The sequence below is a fragment of the Balaenoptera borealis genome (assembly GCF_965194805.1).
Source record: "Balaenoptera borealis genome assembly, chromosome: 9".
NCBI lineage: Eukaryota > Metazoa > Chordata > Mammalia > Artiodactyla > Balaenopteridae > Balaenoptera > Balaenoptera borealis.
The window spans coordinates 33,489,400-33,511,380 of record NC_138873.1 but is presented as its reverse complement, the minus strand read 5'-3'; the positions used below and the strand labels follow the sequence as shown (position 1 = coordinate 33,511,380).

Here is a 21,981-nt window from a genome sequence, read left to right as displayed (position 1 = left end):
AGATTTCTTTGTTCCAGTGTCTCATGTTTCATGGACATTTTACTTGCTATGGCCAACTTAGGTGCCTCAAGTATAGTTCTGTTGATTTACCTCCTGCTGAATAACTTTTAATGACTTTTCACCAATTCCTGTGAGACAAGACCCATATCTCTTAGGGTAGCCTTAAAGGTTTATTACATGAAGTCAGGGGCCCTGGAACCCAAGTACCAAATTAAGTTCCTAGCATATAAGAAATATTCGATACATTTTTTTAAAGAGTAAATACTGAATGAATCTTCTAAGCTTTGAACTATTTCTTATTCCTAATATCTTTACTAACATAGGCCTCTATTCTGTCCCCTCCAACAGGTTGAATTTTTAAACCATGCTCCAAAGTTTAAGTCAAATTCCACTCCTGTCATAAATCCTCCTCAAGCCTTCATAGCAGAAACTAACCCCTCCTCGTCTGTGTTGCCATAATTTAATTTATTTCTGAGATGCCCTTTTCATATTCCACCTTGCCTTAAGGTTGATGGTAAATGTATCTTTTTACCCAACTCTAGATGCTGGCTTGTAAAAACAGAGACCTTGACTCACCCATCTTTATAGTCCCTAGAATGTCTACCCTAATGTGATGCTTCAGTTTATTAAATTAAATTGAATATTGCTATTATTTAATCATTACTTTTCAAGGTCATATTGCCAGGCGAAAATGTAGGTACAGAAAATGTAACTAATGTCTGAAAGTTTCTAATTGTTGAACTCAGTCTGAATCTCAGAAAAGTGGTATTCCAAGCTTTCAAATTAGAGTAAATGAAAGTAGATTAGACCAACCACATAAGAACACAGTGTACAGAACAGCTGTACTGTGTCTTCAACAGGATAAGCTAAATTAGAATTATAGATATGTTTCATCTTTCCTGCCTGTGTACTCTTCTGAAGATGCTCTCAACTTCAGGGTTTGGGGGATTTATTTGTCACCTTAGGTCTGAAATTAGTTTGATTAGTTTTGTTGACATCTACCATCTCAAAAAATCTGAAATTTACCTTAGAAACAAAAACTAGCAAGAATATCAGTGCAGTCATTAAATCTGTGTACATATTGGGAAGCTAAAGTTTGACACATGAAACGGGCCTAGAGATAGCTCTTTGTTTAGGCTCCCGGCAATGTAGAAATGGTTGAGGTGGTAAATAGCTCATAGAAATTGAGCCCAAAAGTTACTTTCAAATAAATTATTCTCTTGGATACAAGGAGAACTTCTTCGTTTATTTTTTATAAATTTGTCTATTTTTCTCTCTATTGTTCTTCCCTCTTCTGTCTTTCCTCCATGTTCTCAGATTTGATTATCCTATCTTCTGACCAATCTTGCTTTATTCGAAAATGTTTTTATGAAACATCTACTAGGTGAAAAATATGACCACCGAGAGACTTATTTACACTTAATAAAGTTTTATTAAGCTAGTGCTCAGTGTTGTACCAGGAACATTGCCATTTTCTGGTACTATAGAGGTAAGTAAGACAGGGTTCTACCTCTGAACGGATTATGGTATGTAGCTGGAGAGAATAACCTTAGAAGATACAGCAGTACATTTTTGTGGTTAGAATAGAGCAATGCGTAAAGGGCATTGGGAACACATTTGAGAGAGAAGTTAGTTCTCTAAGGAAAAGGAAAGCTTCAGAATTGAAGTAATAAGGGAATTCAAGGAAGAGGGAAAATGTGGAGCAAATTCATGTGTGGGGAATATTGAGAATCTGTTTCCTGGAAAACAGGGAACTTTCACTGAGAAGACATTAGTCAAGATTAACCATTCTTTAAATTGAGAGATTACACCCTTCCCAGTTTTTCATCATATAGTCAGCTTTCCCTGGCTTGAATCCCACCTATAAACAAATAATTTTTCAGTGTATTGGGCCTAGGATTAATGAAACCAATCTGGAGAGCAGTCACTGAATGAGAATTATTTTTTCCCATAATGTTACTATATAATTAACTGGCTATACCAACGTGTTAAAGGAAACACTGAAAATTAACTGGGGAAAATTTTCCTCCTTTCCTACTGGATCTCATCAGGGAAATAGTATAACTATCTGCCCCAGTTTCTCTACTTGTCAGATTCTTATGCTTGCTTCAAATATATGTATTTTTAATATGTGGTGTGAGAAGTATTTTACCATCTGTATAATTTCATTGTTCTATTCTACATCCATGTATTAGCTTAATGTCTTTTATTTTTATCATATATCATGTGTTCCTAAGAGGAAGTACTTCAACAACATAGAACGGTAAATAGTAAACCAAATGTCTAACTTATTGCTGTATTTATCATGACATTTACTCCATACCCTTGACAGAGATGAAGATCAAATTGTAACTTACTGCAGTAGATTAGAATCCAAATTATTTCCTATCAGTGTGGTTAGGACAACATATAACTTAATAAGAAGCTTTTGAGAAGATTTTTAAAAATATCATTATACTTTAAATAAGGCTAAGAGGTAAAAGGAAGAATAGAAAGCTTATATTTTTCTTAAACAGAAATAGAGACAATGCTCCATTTTGAAGGGCACCTCTGTTGCTAACTCACCTCTCTATTTATAGGAAAATGTCGAAGGAGGAGACTGTAGTCGCTGCAAATTCGGCTTCTTCAATTTGCAAGAGGATAATCCTAAAGGTTGTGATGAGTGTTTCTGTTCAGGGGTTTCAGACAGATGTCAGAGCTCCTACTGGACCTATGGCAATGTAAGCAACAGCCTTTGAATCCTATGTGCTGCTCCACGGGGCTTCTTGCTATTGTTGTTGTTTTCCTTCTATAAGAAATTAAGTTTTTTTCTTGTAGTGAGCTTCTACTTAAACTTATCATGAAGAAGTGATGGAATTTTCTTTCAAATGCTAGTTGTGCCTCTTTGACCAAAGGCTTTAAGATTTTATTTGTACCTATGTGTAGACTGGAACCTCTTAGAATAAGCCAACACTAGCCTTTCCGGTGTCCATGATCATTATGTGAAGCAGTAACGGAATTAATGTTGCTTTAGCCTCAAGGGCAGGTGATTCAACAGAGAAAACATCAGATTGTGCTCTGAAGGATTATGTACTTCACTCACCAGTATTTTTGGTATACCCATTAATAAAAACTCCTTTAATAACTATATACATGGTACATATTACCCACCAGCCTTTAGTTGTGATTTGATGTTGCCAGGGCCCTTTCTTCGTTAAAAGGAGACACTGAATTTGAACAGTACCTTCATTCTTAATTGATTTGAAAAAGTTCAAATTATTACCTGTTTAGTAGTTACTGGGATATTCTTCCTCTACCATAAACATAAACATGTTTCCCTTCCCACCTTCATTGCTCATCATACTCCCATTGCCTTTTCAACCCTTCACAGACAGCGATTGTCTCCTTATAAAAGAGGACCTTTGGGAATTTCAAATAGCCTATGTGGCAGCACTTAGGAGTACACAGTAACAGGAAACAGGCTGGGGAAAGAAAGAGAAACCTACAGAGTGAATGAGAAACTATACCATATAGGGCTGAGTTTACTGAGAAGTTGAGTTCTTAGCCTTGGAGAGTCACTGGAGGATTTTAGCAGGAGACTGTTATGATTAGGGTTGGGTTTTACAAAGATCACTATTTTAATAAAACTGTCTTCCAAACACTACTCTTGCCTTTCAACTTCAGTCAGCTAACTAATCCTTAACACAACTATGAAAATTTTCTCTGCCTGTATTGCTTTTAAAGTCTGAAACATTGTGAGTAGTTTCTGATTGTACTCTCATACCTAAATTTGAACCTATATATACTTTATCAAATGCATAGCTTTTGGAGCAGATTATATAGAACCAACAACACGTGAACATCTGGTCTAACTTCTTTCTTTTGTTTGTAGAGTCACACCTCACCCTCTAGACTGTTCCATTAATATACTAAAGTTTTATGGTTAGCAGAGGAACAGAGGTAGAACTCAGCCTTGTTCTTCAGAAACTAGGTCCATTGATATTTCCATTTCAGTAGGTCTTCTGGAAAGAACTTTCTCTGAATCTCACTGGGCTGTCTTAGAATGTCTGATGATGATGTTGGAAAGGGAAGAGAAGGAAGTAATATGTATCTTGCAGTGTGGCTATCCCATAAGCTTTTACTTAATCTCTCTTTCTTTGACCAGGGCAGTCCCAGCAATTCCACAGCTTTGGGAGATGCAGAATCAAATGACCTCTACATGAAGAAATTTTAAAAATATTTCATCCACATATTATCACCATTACCATTCTGCTCCCCATCACCTACAACACCAAGCAGCTCACACACATCTAGTGGGCCCCTGGTAGCCACAGACCCCAGTATCCAGTGTTTTGTCCTGACGAGGTTGGATGGTTTTGAATTGTAGCTGTGTGCCCACCCATGGCTGGAGTATAAACATGGAAAAGCAAATCATCATGTATTCCCTAATTCCTCCTTAAAGGCTCCTTCCTTCTCTGGGCCAAGGATCTAGGCTAGGAGTTCCTACAACACTTCCAACCTCATGGGAAGGAATAGGTACAGTATTGTGAGCTGGTAGATTCAAATGCCCTTGAGCCTCAAAGTTTAAATTTAAATATGTGAAAAGGAAGGAAATATTAAATGAAAAGCTACCTTTCATATCTTTTTTCTTCCTCTGCTTTACAAACACATACGTAACACCTTTTGAAATAATTTTTTCTATAAGAAACAAGAAATTACTAGTGGAGTGAAAAACATGAAAATCAAAGTTCAACTATTTGATAATTTATATAACATTACGTGTGATTTTGAATGAGTTTCTATTTTTAAGAAAGAAGTATTTGTAATCATGATTTTAAAAAAGCACATTGGATCAATAAAAGCAGGTTACAATATCGTACCATCCAAACTCTTAGAAACATCAAGCAAAAAAATAATTGGTACCTAAAGTTGAGAACATCTGATAAGTTTAATGATATTCACAACTCTCATATTTTTCTAAACTTTCATAGTTTTTGCATCTTTAATTTTCAGAAAATGAACACTACAGGAATATGAAAGAGAAAAGAAGTGGGTGGGTTTTTTTTTTTTTCCTAAGTAACGATGGTTGTGTGTTTTCTTTAAGATACAAGACATGAGTGGCTGGTATCTGACTGACATCTCTGGCCACATTCGAGTGACTCCGCAGCAGGATGACTTAGATCCACATCAGCAGATCAGCATCAGCAGCGTGGAGGCCCGACGAGCCCTGCCCCAGAGCTACTACTGGAGCGCGCCAGCTCTGTATCTGGGAAACAAAGTAAGTCCAGATAGTGCTTGCTTCTTGCTACTTTGCTTCAACTGATCAATAAGAATAATAGGTTTTATTTAGTCTTTCTTTAAAGAACGATAAAATCAAATATATACTGTATTGAATTGCTGGAAACAGCTGAATCAGATTAAGTTGGACATTTCCGCCCTGCCCGGTGGGCCACAGCATCCCTACTTCACAACTCTACGTAGTTGCTGTTCTGTGTCAACATTTTGAATCTACAAATAAATTAATGAAACCTCTAGGATATATTTTTGCAAAACAAATTATAGATATTGGAAGAGACGGTGTTATGTTTACCTGAAATAGCTGTTTTTCTAGAGTTGTCGATGGTGCAATACTTTTACTGATGTTTTTCTCATCCGTTTCTATTTCATTTCAAAACTGATATTCAAGAGAGCTACTTTTTCTACCTTGTCTGAATGTTAACTGGAAATGAAATTTATTACACAACTAATTTAATGCTTGCCATGAAGCTTATATAAACACCATATTTCCTGGAGCTCAGGAAGAGAACTACCCTAAGAGAAGTGCCAGACTGAAAGCACATGTTTGTTTCCAAGCCCACTCACACACATATAAAAACACACACAGATAAACAAATGTAGCAATCTCAGAAATGCAGGTGCTTTCCCCCCCACCTCCCGCCTGTTGTGGATTAACTTTATCTAGATAGGTTCCTTGGCTTTTATCATTTTATTTTATTTTATTTTGCTTAACAATTTGTTGGAAACAAAATTTGATATAGTAATTCTAAGTGGGAATATTTGCTTGGTCTGTGGAACTTAATACCTTTTCAGCTAATAGTTAAGTCACCTAATCACACCAGAAATTGTGAGAGTTCGAGAAAAATTCGTTTGCAAATTGATGCTATTGGGCTTCCTGGTAGCGCAGTGGTTAAGAATCCGCCTGCCAAGGCAGGGGACACGGGTTCGAGCCCTGGTCCGGGAAGATCCCACATGTCGCAGAACAACTAAGCCCGTGCGCCACAACTACTGAGCCTGCACTCTAAAGCCTGCGAGCCACAACCGCTGAAGCCCGCGTGCCTAGAGCCCGTGCTCCGCAGCAAGAGAAGCCACCGCAGTGAGAAGCCTGCGCACCGCAAGGAAGAGTAGCCCCCCGCTCGCCGCAACTAGAGAAAGCCCGTGTGCAGCAACGAAGACCCAACGCAACCAAAAATAAATAAATAAATAAATAATATTTAAAAAAAAAAAAATTGATGCTATTTAAGCCTAGTTTTCACCTATAAGAATATAGCATTATTTTTGCAGAAATCTTCATTGATTAAATAAATAAAAATTTATTAATAGTTAGTGGCGTGTGAGTATTGAGATAGAAAACCTTACTAGTTCATATGAATGGGAACTAGTGGTTTTAGCTGACTGAAAACATTTTAATTCATGGCCTGTTTCTTATTTTTACAAGCTTCTGAATACCATTATGAAAAATGTGTAAATGAATAAAACACATTTTCATTGAATATGTATTTTTAAAGAGACAGTGTATATTGCATAAAATTTTCTATCTGTAGTAAAATCCAATTAAACTTTTACTTCAAAGCCCTTTCCAACAAGAAGTCCTTCTATCCTATTCTATTTAGGAACTTCCTGAATCCCCGACAAGAATAAAATAGCACATACGACTTGAATGTCTATAGCTTAAAATTGCCAAAAAAAATAAATACATACATAAACTGTCTTTTTTCTAACTGCTCTGAGGAGTTTAGAGAAGAGCCATTGGATGAGTTTCAGAGGTCTTACTTTTCTTACAATGGGGAAATTTACTTACAGATAGTTTTTAAATAGAATATTCTTTACCATATTTTCCATCACTTCTTCTTTGGTCATATGCTTTTTCTTTCTGTTGGCTGAAAATCAAACTGACAGAAGGAAAGCAAGCAAATGCGATATTAAATAGCATCAGAGCAAAGGATTTGGACATCCTGTTCGTAGTTGTTGGTTCCCAAAGATAACTTCCCTTATCCTGGCTGAACTGCTTCTTATATCCACCCACAATGAAGTACTTCATGTCCCCCACAGATCATTTTCACATCAAAAAGCTGTGCTTGCCTGTGCTTCAGTTTCCATTCAGTGAACAAAATAATTGTAACAGGGTGTGCAAATTGTTTGAATATGGAAGACATTTTTTAATGTAATGTGAAATCCCTCTGTGGTTTACGGTCAGATATTTCAGTATGAATGAAACAATTTGCCTTAATAACTGAACCATATAAATTTTTGATACTACAATAATACTGCCAGCTCTCACAGATTACCACAGTACATCTTAACTGTCATGTCATATCACATAAATTACAGTCATGATGACATGCTTAGCTTGGTTGATTTAATATCTTGCTAAGGAAATGGAAAATTGTAAGGCCTTGTTTGTAAATCCAGTAAAGCCACTTTTCTAAATAGTTGAGGCTAAGTTCTTTACCAGTAATTGCTGTAGGAATCAGAGCCATTGCCAGAATCTGACAGAAATAGTATATCAAGAAACTAGTATATCTGCTTAGATACTGAATTTCGTTTACATCCATGACCAGGGGGCTGTGGGTACATAATCCCTCCTCTGCCTTTTTATTGTTAATTCCTAAGTCAAAAAATGTATATATTTATGAGACGCTATTAGCTTTTCCTAAATATTTATATAACCAATTTTCAAACATTTTCCAAGTTACTTGGTTATAAGTCCACTTATAACAGAAGGGAGATGTGTTGTACATATTGTTATAGTGAAGGTGCCACATGCCAGTCTTCCTTTTTTTTGGTAACCTAACCCCAAATAATAAAACTACTCTCACTTGGGATACACTTTGCTAACATAGAAACCTGCCTGATCATAATTAAACTGAAGAGCACTAGCCAATTTAGCAAAGGAATACTTTTCACCTTAAGAAACATTTTTATTGACTACAGTTCCTCTTTGGACTAATGAGGAGTACATAAGTGAATGTAGTTATGTATGTGGATAGTGGATGAGGCCTAGAAAAAGGTAGCACATTTTTATACTACCCATTTAAAAATTTTCCATAATCTTTTTGTCAATGGCAAGTTTTTGTGCCCAACACACAGTGGAGCCAAACAAACCAAACCATCAGAGTTTGGAGCTGAGAAAGGTTTATTGCAGGGCCAAGCAAGGAGAATGGGGTGGCTCATGCTTAAAAGACCCAAAATCCTGGAAGTGATTTTAAAGGCAAAGTGATGGAGGGGAGTTGCCTGGTGTGTGATCAGCCTGTGCACAGTTCTCTGATTGGTTGATGGCGAGATAACAGGGCAGTGTCACAGGGCTTAACATTATCAATCTTCAGGTTCAATAGGTCTGGGGGCTATGTGCTTATGGTCATTAAGTAGTTAACTTCTTCCATTTGGTGGGGGTTTTAGCATCTGTAAAACAACTCAGGAAATGTGCATCAGATACAGTTATCTAGGTGCTTCAGGGAGGAACTAAAGATTCTGTGACTGTCATATGGCTGATTTATTGTTTAAATTCTTACCAATTCTCCTGGCCCAACTGCTATTTTTGTCACTACATGTTCACATCCTTTCAATCATTAATTCTTGAGCCAGGCTTTTGTGACTCAGGGGAGGCCTGGGAGACTACAGGTTTTCTACAAACAAGAGGCCAGCAGAGGACATGGGAAGGGGTCTGTCCCGAGAAGGCCCCAGAGGGTCTTGCTGGGTTACAGTCTCAACTATGAGTTAGTTCCTCAACAGCAATCTTGAAAATGTCTTTTTTCTCATATGTGAGTGAGTATTTAGCACAATTGTCACAATCGAGTGTTAATTTCCTGCCCCCCTCCATTCTAGATATTCAAAGAGAATTAAGTCAGGCACCCACAGGGCTCTACTAGGCAGCAGCTTATTTTCAAAATGCTTGGCCCATGTTAATGCTTGGTTTTAGGGCAGTTGTTTAAGCATGAAACTAGGCAGGAATGGAAAGAGCTAGAGGACAAAGAGTCCTGCTGATTTGCTACAGGCTACAGCTATTGAGAAACAGTTTGGGTATTTCAGAGTTGGAATAATTTACTGCTTTAGTAAACTAAGTGCTATTGGAACATTGAAATGGTCATTTACTTAAGGTTACCCTAGTGGTCTGAAATAGATAGTGCAGCTTCCAAAAGCAATTCTCTTCCCATCCATAAAGTTCCCTGAGAATCTGGCTTGGCCTATCTACTGTTCCCACATTACCATTAAGGTTTGAAAATCTCTCTCTGAGTGTTATTAAATTAATCTTGTGTGATTGGGTTTTTACAAAAAAATGCTTATTTTCTACAACATTATACTATCTTTTTCTGTTTCTAGCTTAGAGAAACTTTTAAATTGTTTCATGTAGTTGCCAAGAATACCTATAGTTTAGCTTAAGATGCACATTATGAGTCTGCTGACAAAATAACATCTGGTTCTAAAAGTAATCTCTGGTATTTCTTTGCTGTGTTTGCTTGACTTTCAGTTCTACCCCTCAGATCCCTAATTAAAGCTGTGGATTTGAAGGAGACTGATGTTTGAGATTTACAGGACAGGGTAGTCCTTGTTACATAAAAGGAACTTCACAAATATTTTGTGATCAATGCTACATTTTTAACAGCAACAGAATAGTTTTCATTAGATTGCTCAGAAATGACTCTTGAGTTGGGACTTAAGTTAGAATTGAAAGATGATTTCAATCTTGGTTAAAAATAACTAAAAACTTACTAATAAGCATGATCCACTCTCCTTTTATTAGCATAATTTGTATTTCTGACTTCTTTGCTCCACATTCCTCAAAATTATTCAGAAGTAAAGGTCAAACTCTCTCCCTCATCCTTAATATCCTCCAATTTAAGTCTTAGATTAAATGGATTAATTAAGAAAGTATTATGTATGTGGTGAATGGTAAGGCCATAAAAGTAAATAGGATAAATCAACTGTGATTGAATTTTTATTCCATAAATGAGATCATATAAAAAATGATTTGGTGATGGAGTAGTACTAGAAGAAGATCTGTTGTCCAGAATAAACCAAATGAATTGTTAGGGGCAAATGAGGAAACATATTTATTAAAAAGCAAACAAAAGAACTCAAGAACTCATTTATTGCCCATAGTTCTGATAATGTCTACTATGCAAAATTAGCCCACCTATGAGGACTCAAAGTCAAATTTCTAGAATAATGAAAATTAATAAAACTGACTCAAGAGGAAAAATGTGAAAAGTGATATGAATATTAAAGCAATTGAACCAGTAGCCAAAAAGTTCTTCCCATAAAGAAAACAAGTAGTTTGTTTACTTCTGTTTATTTTGTTCAATCACATTTCAAACCTTAAAAATTTTTTTCAATCTTACAAGGTTTCCAGAGAACAGAACAGTTAGGACTACTCCTCAAGCAATTTTATGTGCCTTAGTATGCTGGATATCAGGGAGGTATGACAAAGGAAATCCCTGTCCAAACTCATTCATGAAAATAGATGCAAACATCCTAACCAAAGCATGAACAATCAGAATCCATAATGTATAAAAATGGTAAAACTAAATTGGCCAGGTTACTTTTATCATAGGAGTTCAATGTTGGTTTAATATCAAAAAATCAGTGTAAATAATTGACAATATTGACTGATTAAAGGAGAGGGAAAAAATATTTCGATAGAGGTAGAAAAAGAAATAGTTAAAATTAAATAATGATTCATGATGTTTTAAAAAATTTGCAAACTAGGATTGGAAAGGCACTCCTTCATCTGATGAAGAGTATCTACACAAAAATGAATAGCATCTATGTTGAAAGAATTCTTTAAGATGACAAACAATTTTCACTCTGACCACTTTTATTTAATATTGTACTAGAAGATTTGGACAGTGCAGTAAGATAAAAATTAAAAGATACAGAGATCGAAAAGGAAGAAATAATAATTTTCTATTCTAGACTTTGTTGTAAAGATTACTGCTTTGATATGATCACTTAAGTGCCTCAATTCTATAAGCTAAAAATGGTTGTCATGCTTAATTAATCACAAGGATTCCAGTAGCACTCTTATCTTACCAGGTAGTTTCAGGAAATTCTGTTATTGTCAGCAGGGCATATGGGGGAAGCATAAAGCTTACATTTATATTACTGTCTTCTCGTCACTTCCAACAGTAGTAGTTGAGTAAAGCAGACACTCTCTCACCTTACTTTTTCTGAAGCTCTCCCTCTGTTACCTAGGTCGGAGATTCTAAGTAGTTAAAATTCAACATTTGCCACATGGAAAAAGGAGCTATGTGATAAGATCCCAATCTGAAATGTGATGAATTATTGAACAGATAGTTTGTTGGGTGATTGAAAATTACCTGTGAAAGAGTGCTTATCTCCTTGAGTCACGTCGAAAGCTGACGGAATTGAGCCAATTAGACTGACTGTCTCTTCAATGAGTTGTGGCCTCTCGATGGTAATAGCTTATTATGATGATAAATGAACCCATCTCTTCAACTGAAGCCTGAGTACACACTTCAGCAGTTTCCTTGAATCATGAGGCCATTACCTCTCAAGTTCAGATCGACAGCACTGACAGCCACGGGAGCAGAGAGCATGCATGACTAGACACAGATGATTGTTTTACTCAGATGAATATATTTACAGCTATTTCCAAAGAAACGGGACCTCCTTGTGCCTTGTGTGTTCACACCTGAAATATTTACCATGTGACGTTTCCTTTATCAGGAAGAAAGCTACCTCATTCTGAGATAACTAGGTTTTTTTCCGGTTTTGTTTTTTGTCTTAGTTTTTGTTCGTTGTTTTCGGTGTTTAAATTGCCCAGTCTTGGTCTCCTGATTGAGTAAAATTTCAGAATAACAATATTTTTTTTATATTAAAAAAGTTTGTAATATACAAACAACTGTTTTTAAAAAATTAATTATTTTAATCCTCACAATTTAAATCTCACAATTTATATTTGATGTGAGTTAGGGAAACTAGTCAGAGACTTCTTTTTATTTGTAGAGAACTTTTGTAAAGCTCTTTGCTTTAAGAATCACACAAGCATAAATACTTTCGTTTTTGGATTTCTATTTTAAGGAAATGTCAAAAATTCTTTAAGTAGTTACTGAAGGTTGATATCAATATCCTTATTCTGCTGTAGTGATATCTCTGGTTTGAGAAGAATTAGAGGAGAACAGGTTATTTATTATGTCTATAACAAAATACAGTCTTCTAATTCCTAATAATTATTAGACAGCTGTCAGTTGCCAACCTCCCAAATATATCCTGAAAAAACCTATTCACCAAGCAAAACGAAGTTTATGAAGTTACTGCAGTAAGGGAAAATGCCAGCCACCTTGACAAAGTCTTAGTTGTGTCTCAGAAGGAAAGAAAATATCAGAGGAGGTTACTCGTGGGTAGTATCCCAGTAGGGGAAAGGTTGGGTGACTTCAAGGTGCATCTTGCATTGCAGGCAAGTGGGCAGAATTTATGATACCATAGCTTTGGATTTGTCTCAAGAGTCTTGAAGTGTTGAAGAGTATGCTATTAGTATATAAGTAGGCTGGTTGAGACAGATCACAATCCAGGAACCAGGTTTTCTTGGAGCTTGTTTACAGAATTATTTATGTATTTATTTAGTTTCCCATATATTTTAATCTTTTTATAATAAAATGTTTCAAGTATATACAAGGTAGTGAGACTAGTATAATGAACCTACCATCCAGCTTCAACAGTTATCTACTCATGGACGATCTTATTTCAACTATAATCACACCTATTCTCCTACACCTCCCTCCCTCCACCACACTGAAGCAGGTCTCAGAGCTCTTATCATAAATATTTCAGCAATAGGGGTTGGAAATTATGCTTGCTCCCAGACTTAACATAGGAATAGGGAATTATGTTGACTTTAGTTCTTACAGACAGTAGCTGTGGGATCATATAATATAGTTACTTAGTTTTTTTGTGCCACTGCTTCCTCATGTGTAAAGTGGAGATAATACTAATACACATTTCAACAGAGTTATTTTGAGGATTTAATACATATACAGCACTTAAGACATTGCTTGATAAATAATAAGCACTCAGTATTAGCTATTATTATTAATTCCATCTGGGCCTATTTTGAGGTCAGACATTATTCATTGAAATTTTAGAAAAACTACCCATAACGAAAGGAAGGAAAGGAAAGGACAGGAGAGGAAAGGAAGGGAGGGAGGAAGGAAAAGAGGGTGGAAGGAAGGAAGGGAAGGGAAGGGAAGGAAGGAAGGAAGGAAGGAAGTAATGAAGGGAGAAATAGAGCAGAAAAGGAAAAGAAGAATCTGCTCATATATATTTCATTTTTTAGGGTGTTTTGATTTAAAAAGTAACTATCTATTAGGACCTCTCTCTTCTAGTCCAAATCTATCAAGAGGTGGTTTGGTCTTTGAGTAAATACCCTTTTTTCCAGTTTTCTTCTGAGGCTGGGTTTGACATGATTATCAGCCCCAGTGTCCTTGAAATAAGTCCTTTATAATGAAATGGAGCTGGAAATAACCCACAAGCACAAAGCTTGGCAGGCCATTGAAGGTCTCCGAGGCCATTTACTGCCTTAAGCTTATTTTTACTTATCATCACTGGGGAAAAAAAATGAATAGGGGCATTGTCTTATATCAAATTATTTTAAATTAAGATGTGATGGTTTTGTATAAAAGTCAAAATGCTTTTGCTTTTCTTTCAAAACACATGTAGAGATAAAATTTGATTATGTTAATATCTAATCTTAATTCTGCTCTTGATGAGAAACTCTTTTGAAACTTTTACACAGGAAACAACACAGCAGTTTAATGGATCTCACTGTCTAGCAGATATTTGGAGGATGAAGGATAGAGTAAGTGTTTGGAACAAGAAATAACTTTCTGTTGTGCCAAACACATGAACTTTGTGTCTGGTGAAAGCTATTTAGGCTAAAGAAAATATAAACTATGCTGGGAATGAACCCTATGACCACTTGATCCTGTAAGACTTAGCAGGGATGGGGTTTGGTTCCATGTCCCTGACTCATGTGGTACGATAATTTTACTTAAAAGAGACAAGCCAGGTTAAGGGGTTCAGCAAAACCATTTACATCAACCCCTTTTTAAAATCTAGTTAGAGCTACATCAGTTTCTCAAGTGCGGTGCTCAGGCCCACATCAGAGTCACCTGGGGTCTTTATTGAAAGTGGACATTACTGACCCCTATCTTAGATTCACTCAGTCAGGAGATCTGGGGGAAATGTGTGGAAATCTACATTTTTAAACAACCTCCCCAAGTGATTCTTTACGCATAAAATTTTGAGAGCCACTCTTTTATGATTACTTTAAAAAATTACTGCTGATGAATTAAGTATCTGTAGATGATTCCAGAGAGTGAAACTTCCCAAAGCTTAAAAAAAAAAGAATCCTGCCGCATGCTTTACTCTGAATTCAGAGGTTGACTTTTTTACCCAATAGTAATAGTTTAGCCTGTGCAATGGAACCCTATTATAATATTTTCTTAGCTACCACAAAATGTGTAAATCCAAATCTATATATCCATCTCATTACAAACAGAAACACCCATACACAATACACACAAACATACATATTCACATGGGAAGAAAATGCCTCTTAGAAATAAGCTGTGTTCTTTTTTAACAGGAAGTCTAAAATGCCCTGCCATTAATATCTGGAATGAGGAAACTTGGCAAGATCAGAATATGACTTGGGGATTAGGGACAGGTTCAGATTCTAGATGAGGTTCCAACTCTTCCTGAATGTGTTAACAGTTTTGCTACTTGAGCTCTGCTGCTCACTAGCTAAGTATAAACACAAACAAGGCCCTTAACTTCATTGTGTTTGAATTTTTTATTGGTGAAGTTAGGGAGAGGTTATAACTTTAGCAACAGATCCTGTTTTGCAAACAAAATCTTAATTAGAATACACAAAATCAAGAAAAATTGTTCAAGTGGGTGACAGGACTGGTGCTGGTTACCAGGGGAGACAGGAATGGTGCTGGTCACGATGACCGGCAGGGCCGGTCCTGGTTATACTGGTTGACAAGGCGAGGAGCTCTGTCTGCATTTTATTCCATAGCCTCATCTGTGGTTTCCCCAAAAGAAAACTAGGTTTTGGAGAAACATGGTATGGAAACAAACAGACCAAATGAATTAGAAAGTCTCTTGCAGATTTAAAATTTTATGATTCTAACACCAAACAGAATAATACAATCAGCCGACTACTAACAATGAGATAATAACTCTACAAAGTATGGTAAAGAGGCTACTTGATACCAATTGAAAAAACAAGTGTTTCTCAGCTGAGCTATTGTCCATACCCAGATGCCTTGGTGATACATACACCCAGCCATAGAAAATGTGGGAGGTTTCAGAGCAAAGCAGCTAAAATGATTTAAGACACTGAATAGTCAGTGTTGAGCCCACATCATTTCTTACCTAAATTACAGAAAAAGCCGTCTAACTTTCTACCTCCAGCCTTCCCATTCTAATACTTTATTCACATACCCGATGGAGGAAGATCTTGATAAAACTCAAATTTGATTGCCTCAGTCCATCGCACTGTCTTAACGATACAGTGAGGTCTCGGAGACAATTCTGGTCTTGTGCTCAGGAAGGAACTCTGTGGTCCAGCCATTCAAATGCGCATATGTCTTCCATGCTCTCTCATTCTTTCCTATCTCACATTTTCCTCTTGTCTGAGATTCTCTTGTACCATTTTCCTGAGTGACTAACTTGTGTTCATCCTTCACAATGCAGTTCAAGCATCGATTTCTATAGGAAAATTTTCTGACCCCATCTCCCAGGACAGGCTGAGTTAGGCCTTCCTTTGTGCTCTTTCCCTGAGACTTCCCACCACCCAGCATACAAAAATATTCCTCCCTAAGCTGTGAGTTCTTGGATGCAACTGGGTTCTGTTCACCTTTGTACTTCTAGGACTTAGGAGATTGCTTAGTGTTGTTTAGGAGCTTAATAATCCCCTGTAGAGTGAATAAATAGATGCTCTATGTGAATAGTTATCATTTCTGTTTCCATAGAAGATGAACAGAGGAAATATAGGTAGAATTCTCCTAAATAAAAAAGTTTTGAAGCTGTAGAAAAAGAACTTGGTTGGGATTTCTTCAGAAGTGCCTGTCTGGATTTTCTAAATATTGTAAAAAATAATTCTGGGATCATTTAAGGCCACATCCATTCAGAGCCAGGCAGATGACCTGAATAGTCTGCCAAATTCTTTTCCAGCCCTCAAATTGTATGAGCCTGAGCAGCATTGTTTGAGTAAAAGTCTTGTTCTCTGTGAATCAGGAGGGAGTTATGCTGTTTCGACTATTTACACAGAAACAAAGAATTTCAGAACTGGAAATCATTTGAGCCATATTCTATTAAATGGTTTTCACACTGTGTTCTGTGTGGTCTTCCCGTGCTGGGACAGCAGGCATGGAGCAGACAGGGAGCCCCTTTCCTTCTTAGACCAGGTGTATTTATCTATTTTGCATGTTGAGAGTACATGGAATGGAAGCTGAGGCTGTGAGAGATGAAGTCACTTGAACAAAGATACACAGCTTCTCCAGAGACCAGGCTGACGTTAGAGTTATGACCCCCTGACTTCCGTGCAGGTCTCTTTCCATTTTTCTGTGCAACACATGAAAAAGGGCAGGTTGTTTACATAATGGTCAAGGTAAGTTAAAATTGTGACATTTGTTTTGAAACATCAGTTTTGAGTTCATGCCATCAAATTAAAGAAGTTTGTTGACTAAGTTTAATTTGCTTTCACGTAGGAAGCAGCTGTTTTTCAAGATAATAAAATAAACAGATACAATAATATTTAGTCAGCTGTGGCTTTTAATTTAAATGTTTGACTTAGCGCTGTTTAGTCTGCTGATTTCCAAAATATTCTCGTGGAGAGAGGTGTACGCATTTTAAAGCATTTTTAATGTTTACTATGATGTCCTAGGTCTGGCTGTCTTTCTCTCTCTCTACATCCCCTGAATAGACATGACACTGCTTTGGCAGCACCTATTTGACAATATACGTGTTACTTTCATAATCTGTATTTTTTAGAAGAAGCGGCAAAGATGCCATAGGCCATTTTCTTCTTTACTGTCTCCATAGTTTTGTCTTTCAGAATGTCATGTAGTTGGAATCATAAGTATGTAGCTTTTCCTGGTGGGTTTCTTTCAATTAATAAGATATATTTAAGGTTTCTTCATTTCTTTTGGTGAATTGATAGTTCATTGCTTTTTAGCGCTGAGAAATACTCCATTTTGGGGCTACACTACAATTTATTTATCTATTCACTTACTAAAGGACATCTTGGTTGCTTCCACGTTTTGGCAAAAATGAATAAAGCTGCTGCAATCATCCACAGGTAGGTTTTACTGTGGATATAGAATTTTTTGTGGGTTTAAGTTTTCAATCCCTTTAGGTTATTGGAAGAGAATGTTTACTTTTATATGTAACTGCCAGTGTCTTTCCAATTTAGCTGTATTGTTTTGCATTCCCACCAACAATGAAAGAGAGTTCCTGTTGTTCCACATTGTTGCTGGTATTTGGTGTTGTCAGGTTATAGGTATTAGGCATTCTAATTGGTGTGTGGTGGTATCTCATTGTTTTAATTCTTGATTCTCTAACGATGTATGATGCTGACTATCATTTCATATGCTTTCTTGCTATGTATAAAATCTTTGGTGAGTAGTCTGTTCATATTTTTGCCCATTTTTAAAACTGGATTGTTGATATTTTTATTGCTGAGATGTAAACGTTCTTTGGATGTTTTGTAGTAAGTTCTCTATCAGATACGTCATTTGAAAATATTTTCTCCCAAACTGTGACTTGCTTCTCATTCTCTTGACAGTGTCTTTTGCAGAGCAGATCATTTTTTTTTTTAATCAGTCATCAATTTTATGCACACCACTGTATACATGTCAATCCCAATCACCCAGATCATTTTTAATTTTAATAAAGTCCCACTTATTTATTTTTCTTTCATAACTATAGTATTGTATTTAAAAACCCATTACCAAACCTAAGATCATCTAGATTGTCTCCTGTGTTATCTTCCAGGAGGTAAAAGACTGAATAGGACCCCAAGGGATTATCCAAATTAGAGGTTTTTATTCCCAATAGATTCATAAAGGGTTATATACAGTATGCTAGCTGCAAATGTAACCCAATATCAAAGCTTCTGATTTAGACCACTCCCCCATATCCATAAGTCTTTTTTTTCCTCAGTAAGAAGTAACTAGAAATACCGTTTTGCCACTCCATGCCGCAATAATGCATTTCTGGAGAATGCTAGGGTACCCAGCGCATATATATTTCTCAAGGTTGTATTGTATAATAGCAAAAATGATGGATTCAAACAGACCTGATTTTGTTTTTTAAACCTAACATTTACTAGCTGTGAGATTTTAGAAAAATTCTTTCACTTCATATCCTTCATCACTTTAGTTATAAAATGGGGATTGTAAATGCTACCTCATAGAATTATGATGATTTCATTTAATAATACATAAAACATCTGGTATGTAATAGGAACTGGATTATTATTTATCCCTTTGGTTTCCCTTGATATTCCCATAAAAGTAATTTGATTTAATATGCAAAATTATATGATAGATTCCAGTTGACTAACTGAATCTGGAGGAAGTGGCTTATCACTTATTTTTCTCTTTGGTTTTTAAAAAGTATCTAGAGAAGAAACAGAATCAGTGACCATAAACAAATTGCTGCCTACTGATTCAGGATGAACAAGGACAATAATGGTTGTCGATGCCCTACTGTGCAGAGCAAAAATGAGCTCAATATATGACAGAAATCATGTATCAGTAAGCAAATTCTGTTTTACAAATGATGGATAACCACAAATCAGCTAGCAAATGGAGTCTCTAGTTGTACAACTACAGTAACCTGCAGCTACATTCTATGGAATAAACACCATTGTAGAGCTAGAAACTTTATTGTTTATAATTTATGAAAACTGTTCTTCTTTGTTTTCATGGCAGTTTGAGGATAGGAGAATGTCCTTTAGGGCAATACATGCCTTTCATACATTAGGGCTGCCTTGAGCATATTCTGGCACATTATATAAATATTAAGTAATCCCTGTAATTAAAATGATGTTCCTTGAAATGATGATGGAGACACATGGTTATCTGAATAGCCTTGAGGTAGTTTTGCAATAAGTAGACTTTTGCTTCTCTGGAATGTGTAATGAATAATGCTATGTTACAAGTAGGTATTAATTAATGGTTGAAATACAAAAGACATTTTCTTCAGATTATATAATAATCTACATTACAACTACAGGTATTATCATGATAAATGCAAGTTAGTATTGAATTATGGAGGGATATAAGAGATCCATTTTCACTCTTAATGGAAATTATTATTTCATTTTATTAATACACTGAGTATTAACTTAATAAAGAATGAAAGAACAGTAATATAAAGTGCCATTCTTAATATTCTATTTATGATGCATGATTTTTGTCGCAAAATTTTAAAATACTTTAAAGTTATTGCGAATACTTTGTGTAGATTGTACTTATTGGAAACACAAATTGTACCTAAACATGGGTTAAGGCCTTTGTTTTGAAATTAGATTTTGGAGCAGGAAAATAAGCTGTATAATTATGTTCTTAAAATGTAGATAAATACAAAGAGTGTGTTTTGAATAAAAAATACATATTTTTAGAATCTTAAATCAGTTAGTTACTTCTTTTCATATACAAGTCCCAACATCTGGTTTCTATAATCAGTTTATGTCTATTAGGTTTGTAATTATGTGAATGCACGTGAATATCAAATCATTTGGTCAATCTTAGAAATCTTTTTGGCAATTGTCTACTCTCCTTGGAGTTGAATTCAGCCTTCCCTTTAAACTAGAGAAAAGAATGTTAACAGACTACCTTCAGTAAGACTACCATAGTAATATGGAGAACTATAACTCAACAGTCTTTCTCCTGTAAACGTTTCCATCGCGTTTTCCATGGAGATCATCTGTTACCAAGTTGTGAATAAATTCAAACCTTTCCTCTTTTAAAATAATCTGTTCATATTAAAACATGAGATGTTTCCTACTTTGAAATAAGATTGTTAAAAAGATCTGGTTGATAGCCTTTTCATAGAGAAAAAAAATGAAGACAAGTTTAAACAAATGTCAGAGTTTCTGAAAACTCCAGGAAGTAAACTATTCTAGACTGTCATTCACAGACGAAGACAGCTTCCTATTTATGGGCTTGGTGCAGTTCAGCCTCTATAACTTGAAGAGTTCGTTCTGAAGCTCAGATGCAAAGAGATATTGTTACATTTCAAAAAATGTTTCTAAAAATCCCTTGAGAAAAATAAATTTGGGTCAGTAACCAGTAGTTTGTGTTCCAGAAGACTCTGTGTAAACCTAGTAAAGTCAAGAAATGGTAAACCTAGTAAAGTGAAAAGTGTCTTTCTCTCTACTTCTTAGAAATGCACAGAGGAATAGATAATTGTCACTTGTATGCCAACCAGCACAATCCCAATGCCAAAAGCTCTTGGCTCACATCACCAAAATTCACCAGCGTTCATAGTTTGTTTTTTTTTCAAATATTAGAAACCTCAAATTTTCTTTGCCATAGGGTTCATGACATATAAAAAGAGAGTGTACAGATACATGTATGTATTGCGTTGGTCAAAAAAGTTCATTTGGGATTTTCGTAAAATGTTATGGAAAACACAAAAGAACTTTTTGGCCAACCCAGTACATATGCATGTATATATGTACTCTCATATATGTGTATATATACCCTAAAAAGCATTTTTGTTGCTAAAATTGTAAAACCAATTCTGGCGACCCCTGCTCTAGGTAACTGAGTAGTGCAGTAAATCCAGCCCTAAGAAAAATCTGTGGAATAGATGAAGTCTGTCTTTCATACACAGTTAATTTCTTTCCAACTGTGGCCCCCATTCTCCTGATGGTTATCTAGGATTCTTCTATTCCTCTTAATTATACTATTACTTGGATCTAAGTACTCAAGACAGACACTTAAGAGAATTATCATTGCAAATTACCATTTGATGACCGATGTATATATTCATTTATCAGGAACTTTCTAGTCTCTGAGCAGTGAATACAACAGAAAAAACCCTGCCCTCCTAGAGCTTATTTCTAGTTAGAAAAGAGAAAATTGATTAAGTACATAAAATACAGTATGTTAGGTGGTTATAAATGCTAAGGAGAGGGCTTCCCTGGTGGTGCAGTGGTTAAGAATCTGCCTGCTAATGCAGGGGACACGGGTTTGAGCCCTGGTCCAGGAAGATCCCACATGCTGCGGAGCGATGAAGCCCATGCACCACAACTACTGAGCCCACGCACCACAACTACTGGAGCCCATGCACCTAGAGCCCGTGCTCTGCAACAAGAGAAGCCACCGCCATGAGAAGCCTGTGTACTGCAACGAAGAGTAGCCCCCGCTCACCACAACTAGAGAAAGCCTGCGCACAGCAATGAAGACCCAATGCAGCCAAAAATAAATAAAAATAAAATAAATTAATTTTTAAAATGCTAAGGAGAGAAATAGATAAAGGAAGAGGATAGGAAGAGTGATGGTAGGTTGATGATGCTATAATTTTAGATAGAATATTTATTCAAAGAACTCAAGATGATATAGGGGCAAACTATGTGGATATTTTGGGCAAGAGGGTCTTAAGGCAAGAGTAAAGCAATTGTAAATGCCCTAAAACATGAATATGCCTGGAATGTTAAAAAAATCATTCAGTATGTGGTGACTGAGA

The 21,981-nt window shown here is 36.0% G+C and overlaps 1 protein-coding gene across 2 annotated transcripts in view; it reads left to right on the top strand.

Annotated features, from left to right (window-relative positions):
* LAMA2 (laminin subunit alpha 2) overlaps window positions 1-21,981 on the top strand; it is a 626,305-nt gene that overhangs the window by 318,925 nt on the left and 285,399 nt on the right. For both annotated transcript variants that reach the window (XM_082406304.1, XM_082406303.1), the window contains exons 11-12: window positions 2,580-2,720; window positions 5,084-5,257. In XM_082406304.1, coding sequence (XP_082262430.1) covers window positions 2,580-2,720; window positions 5,084-5,257 — 315 coding nt within the window. The remainder of the gene's footprint in view (window positions 1-2,579; window positions 2,721-5,083; window positions 5,258-21,981) is intronic.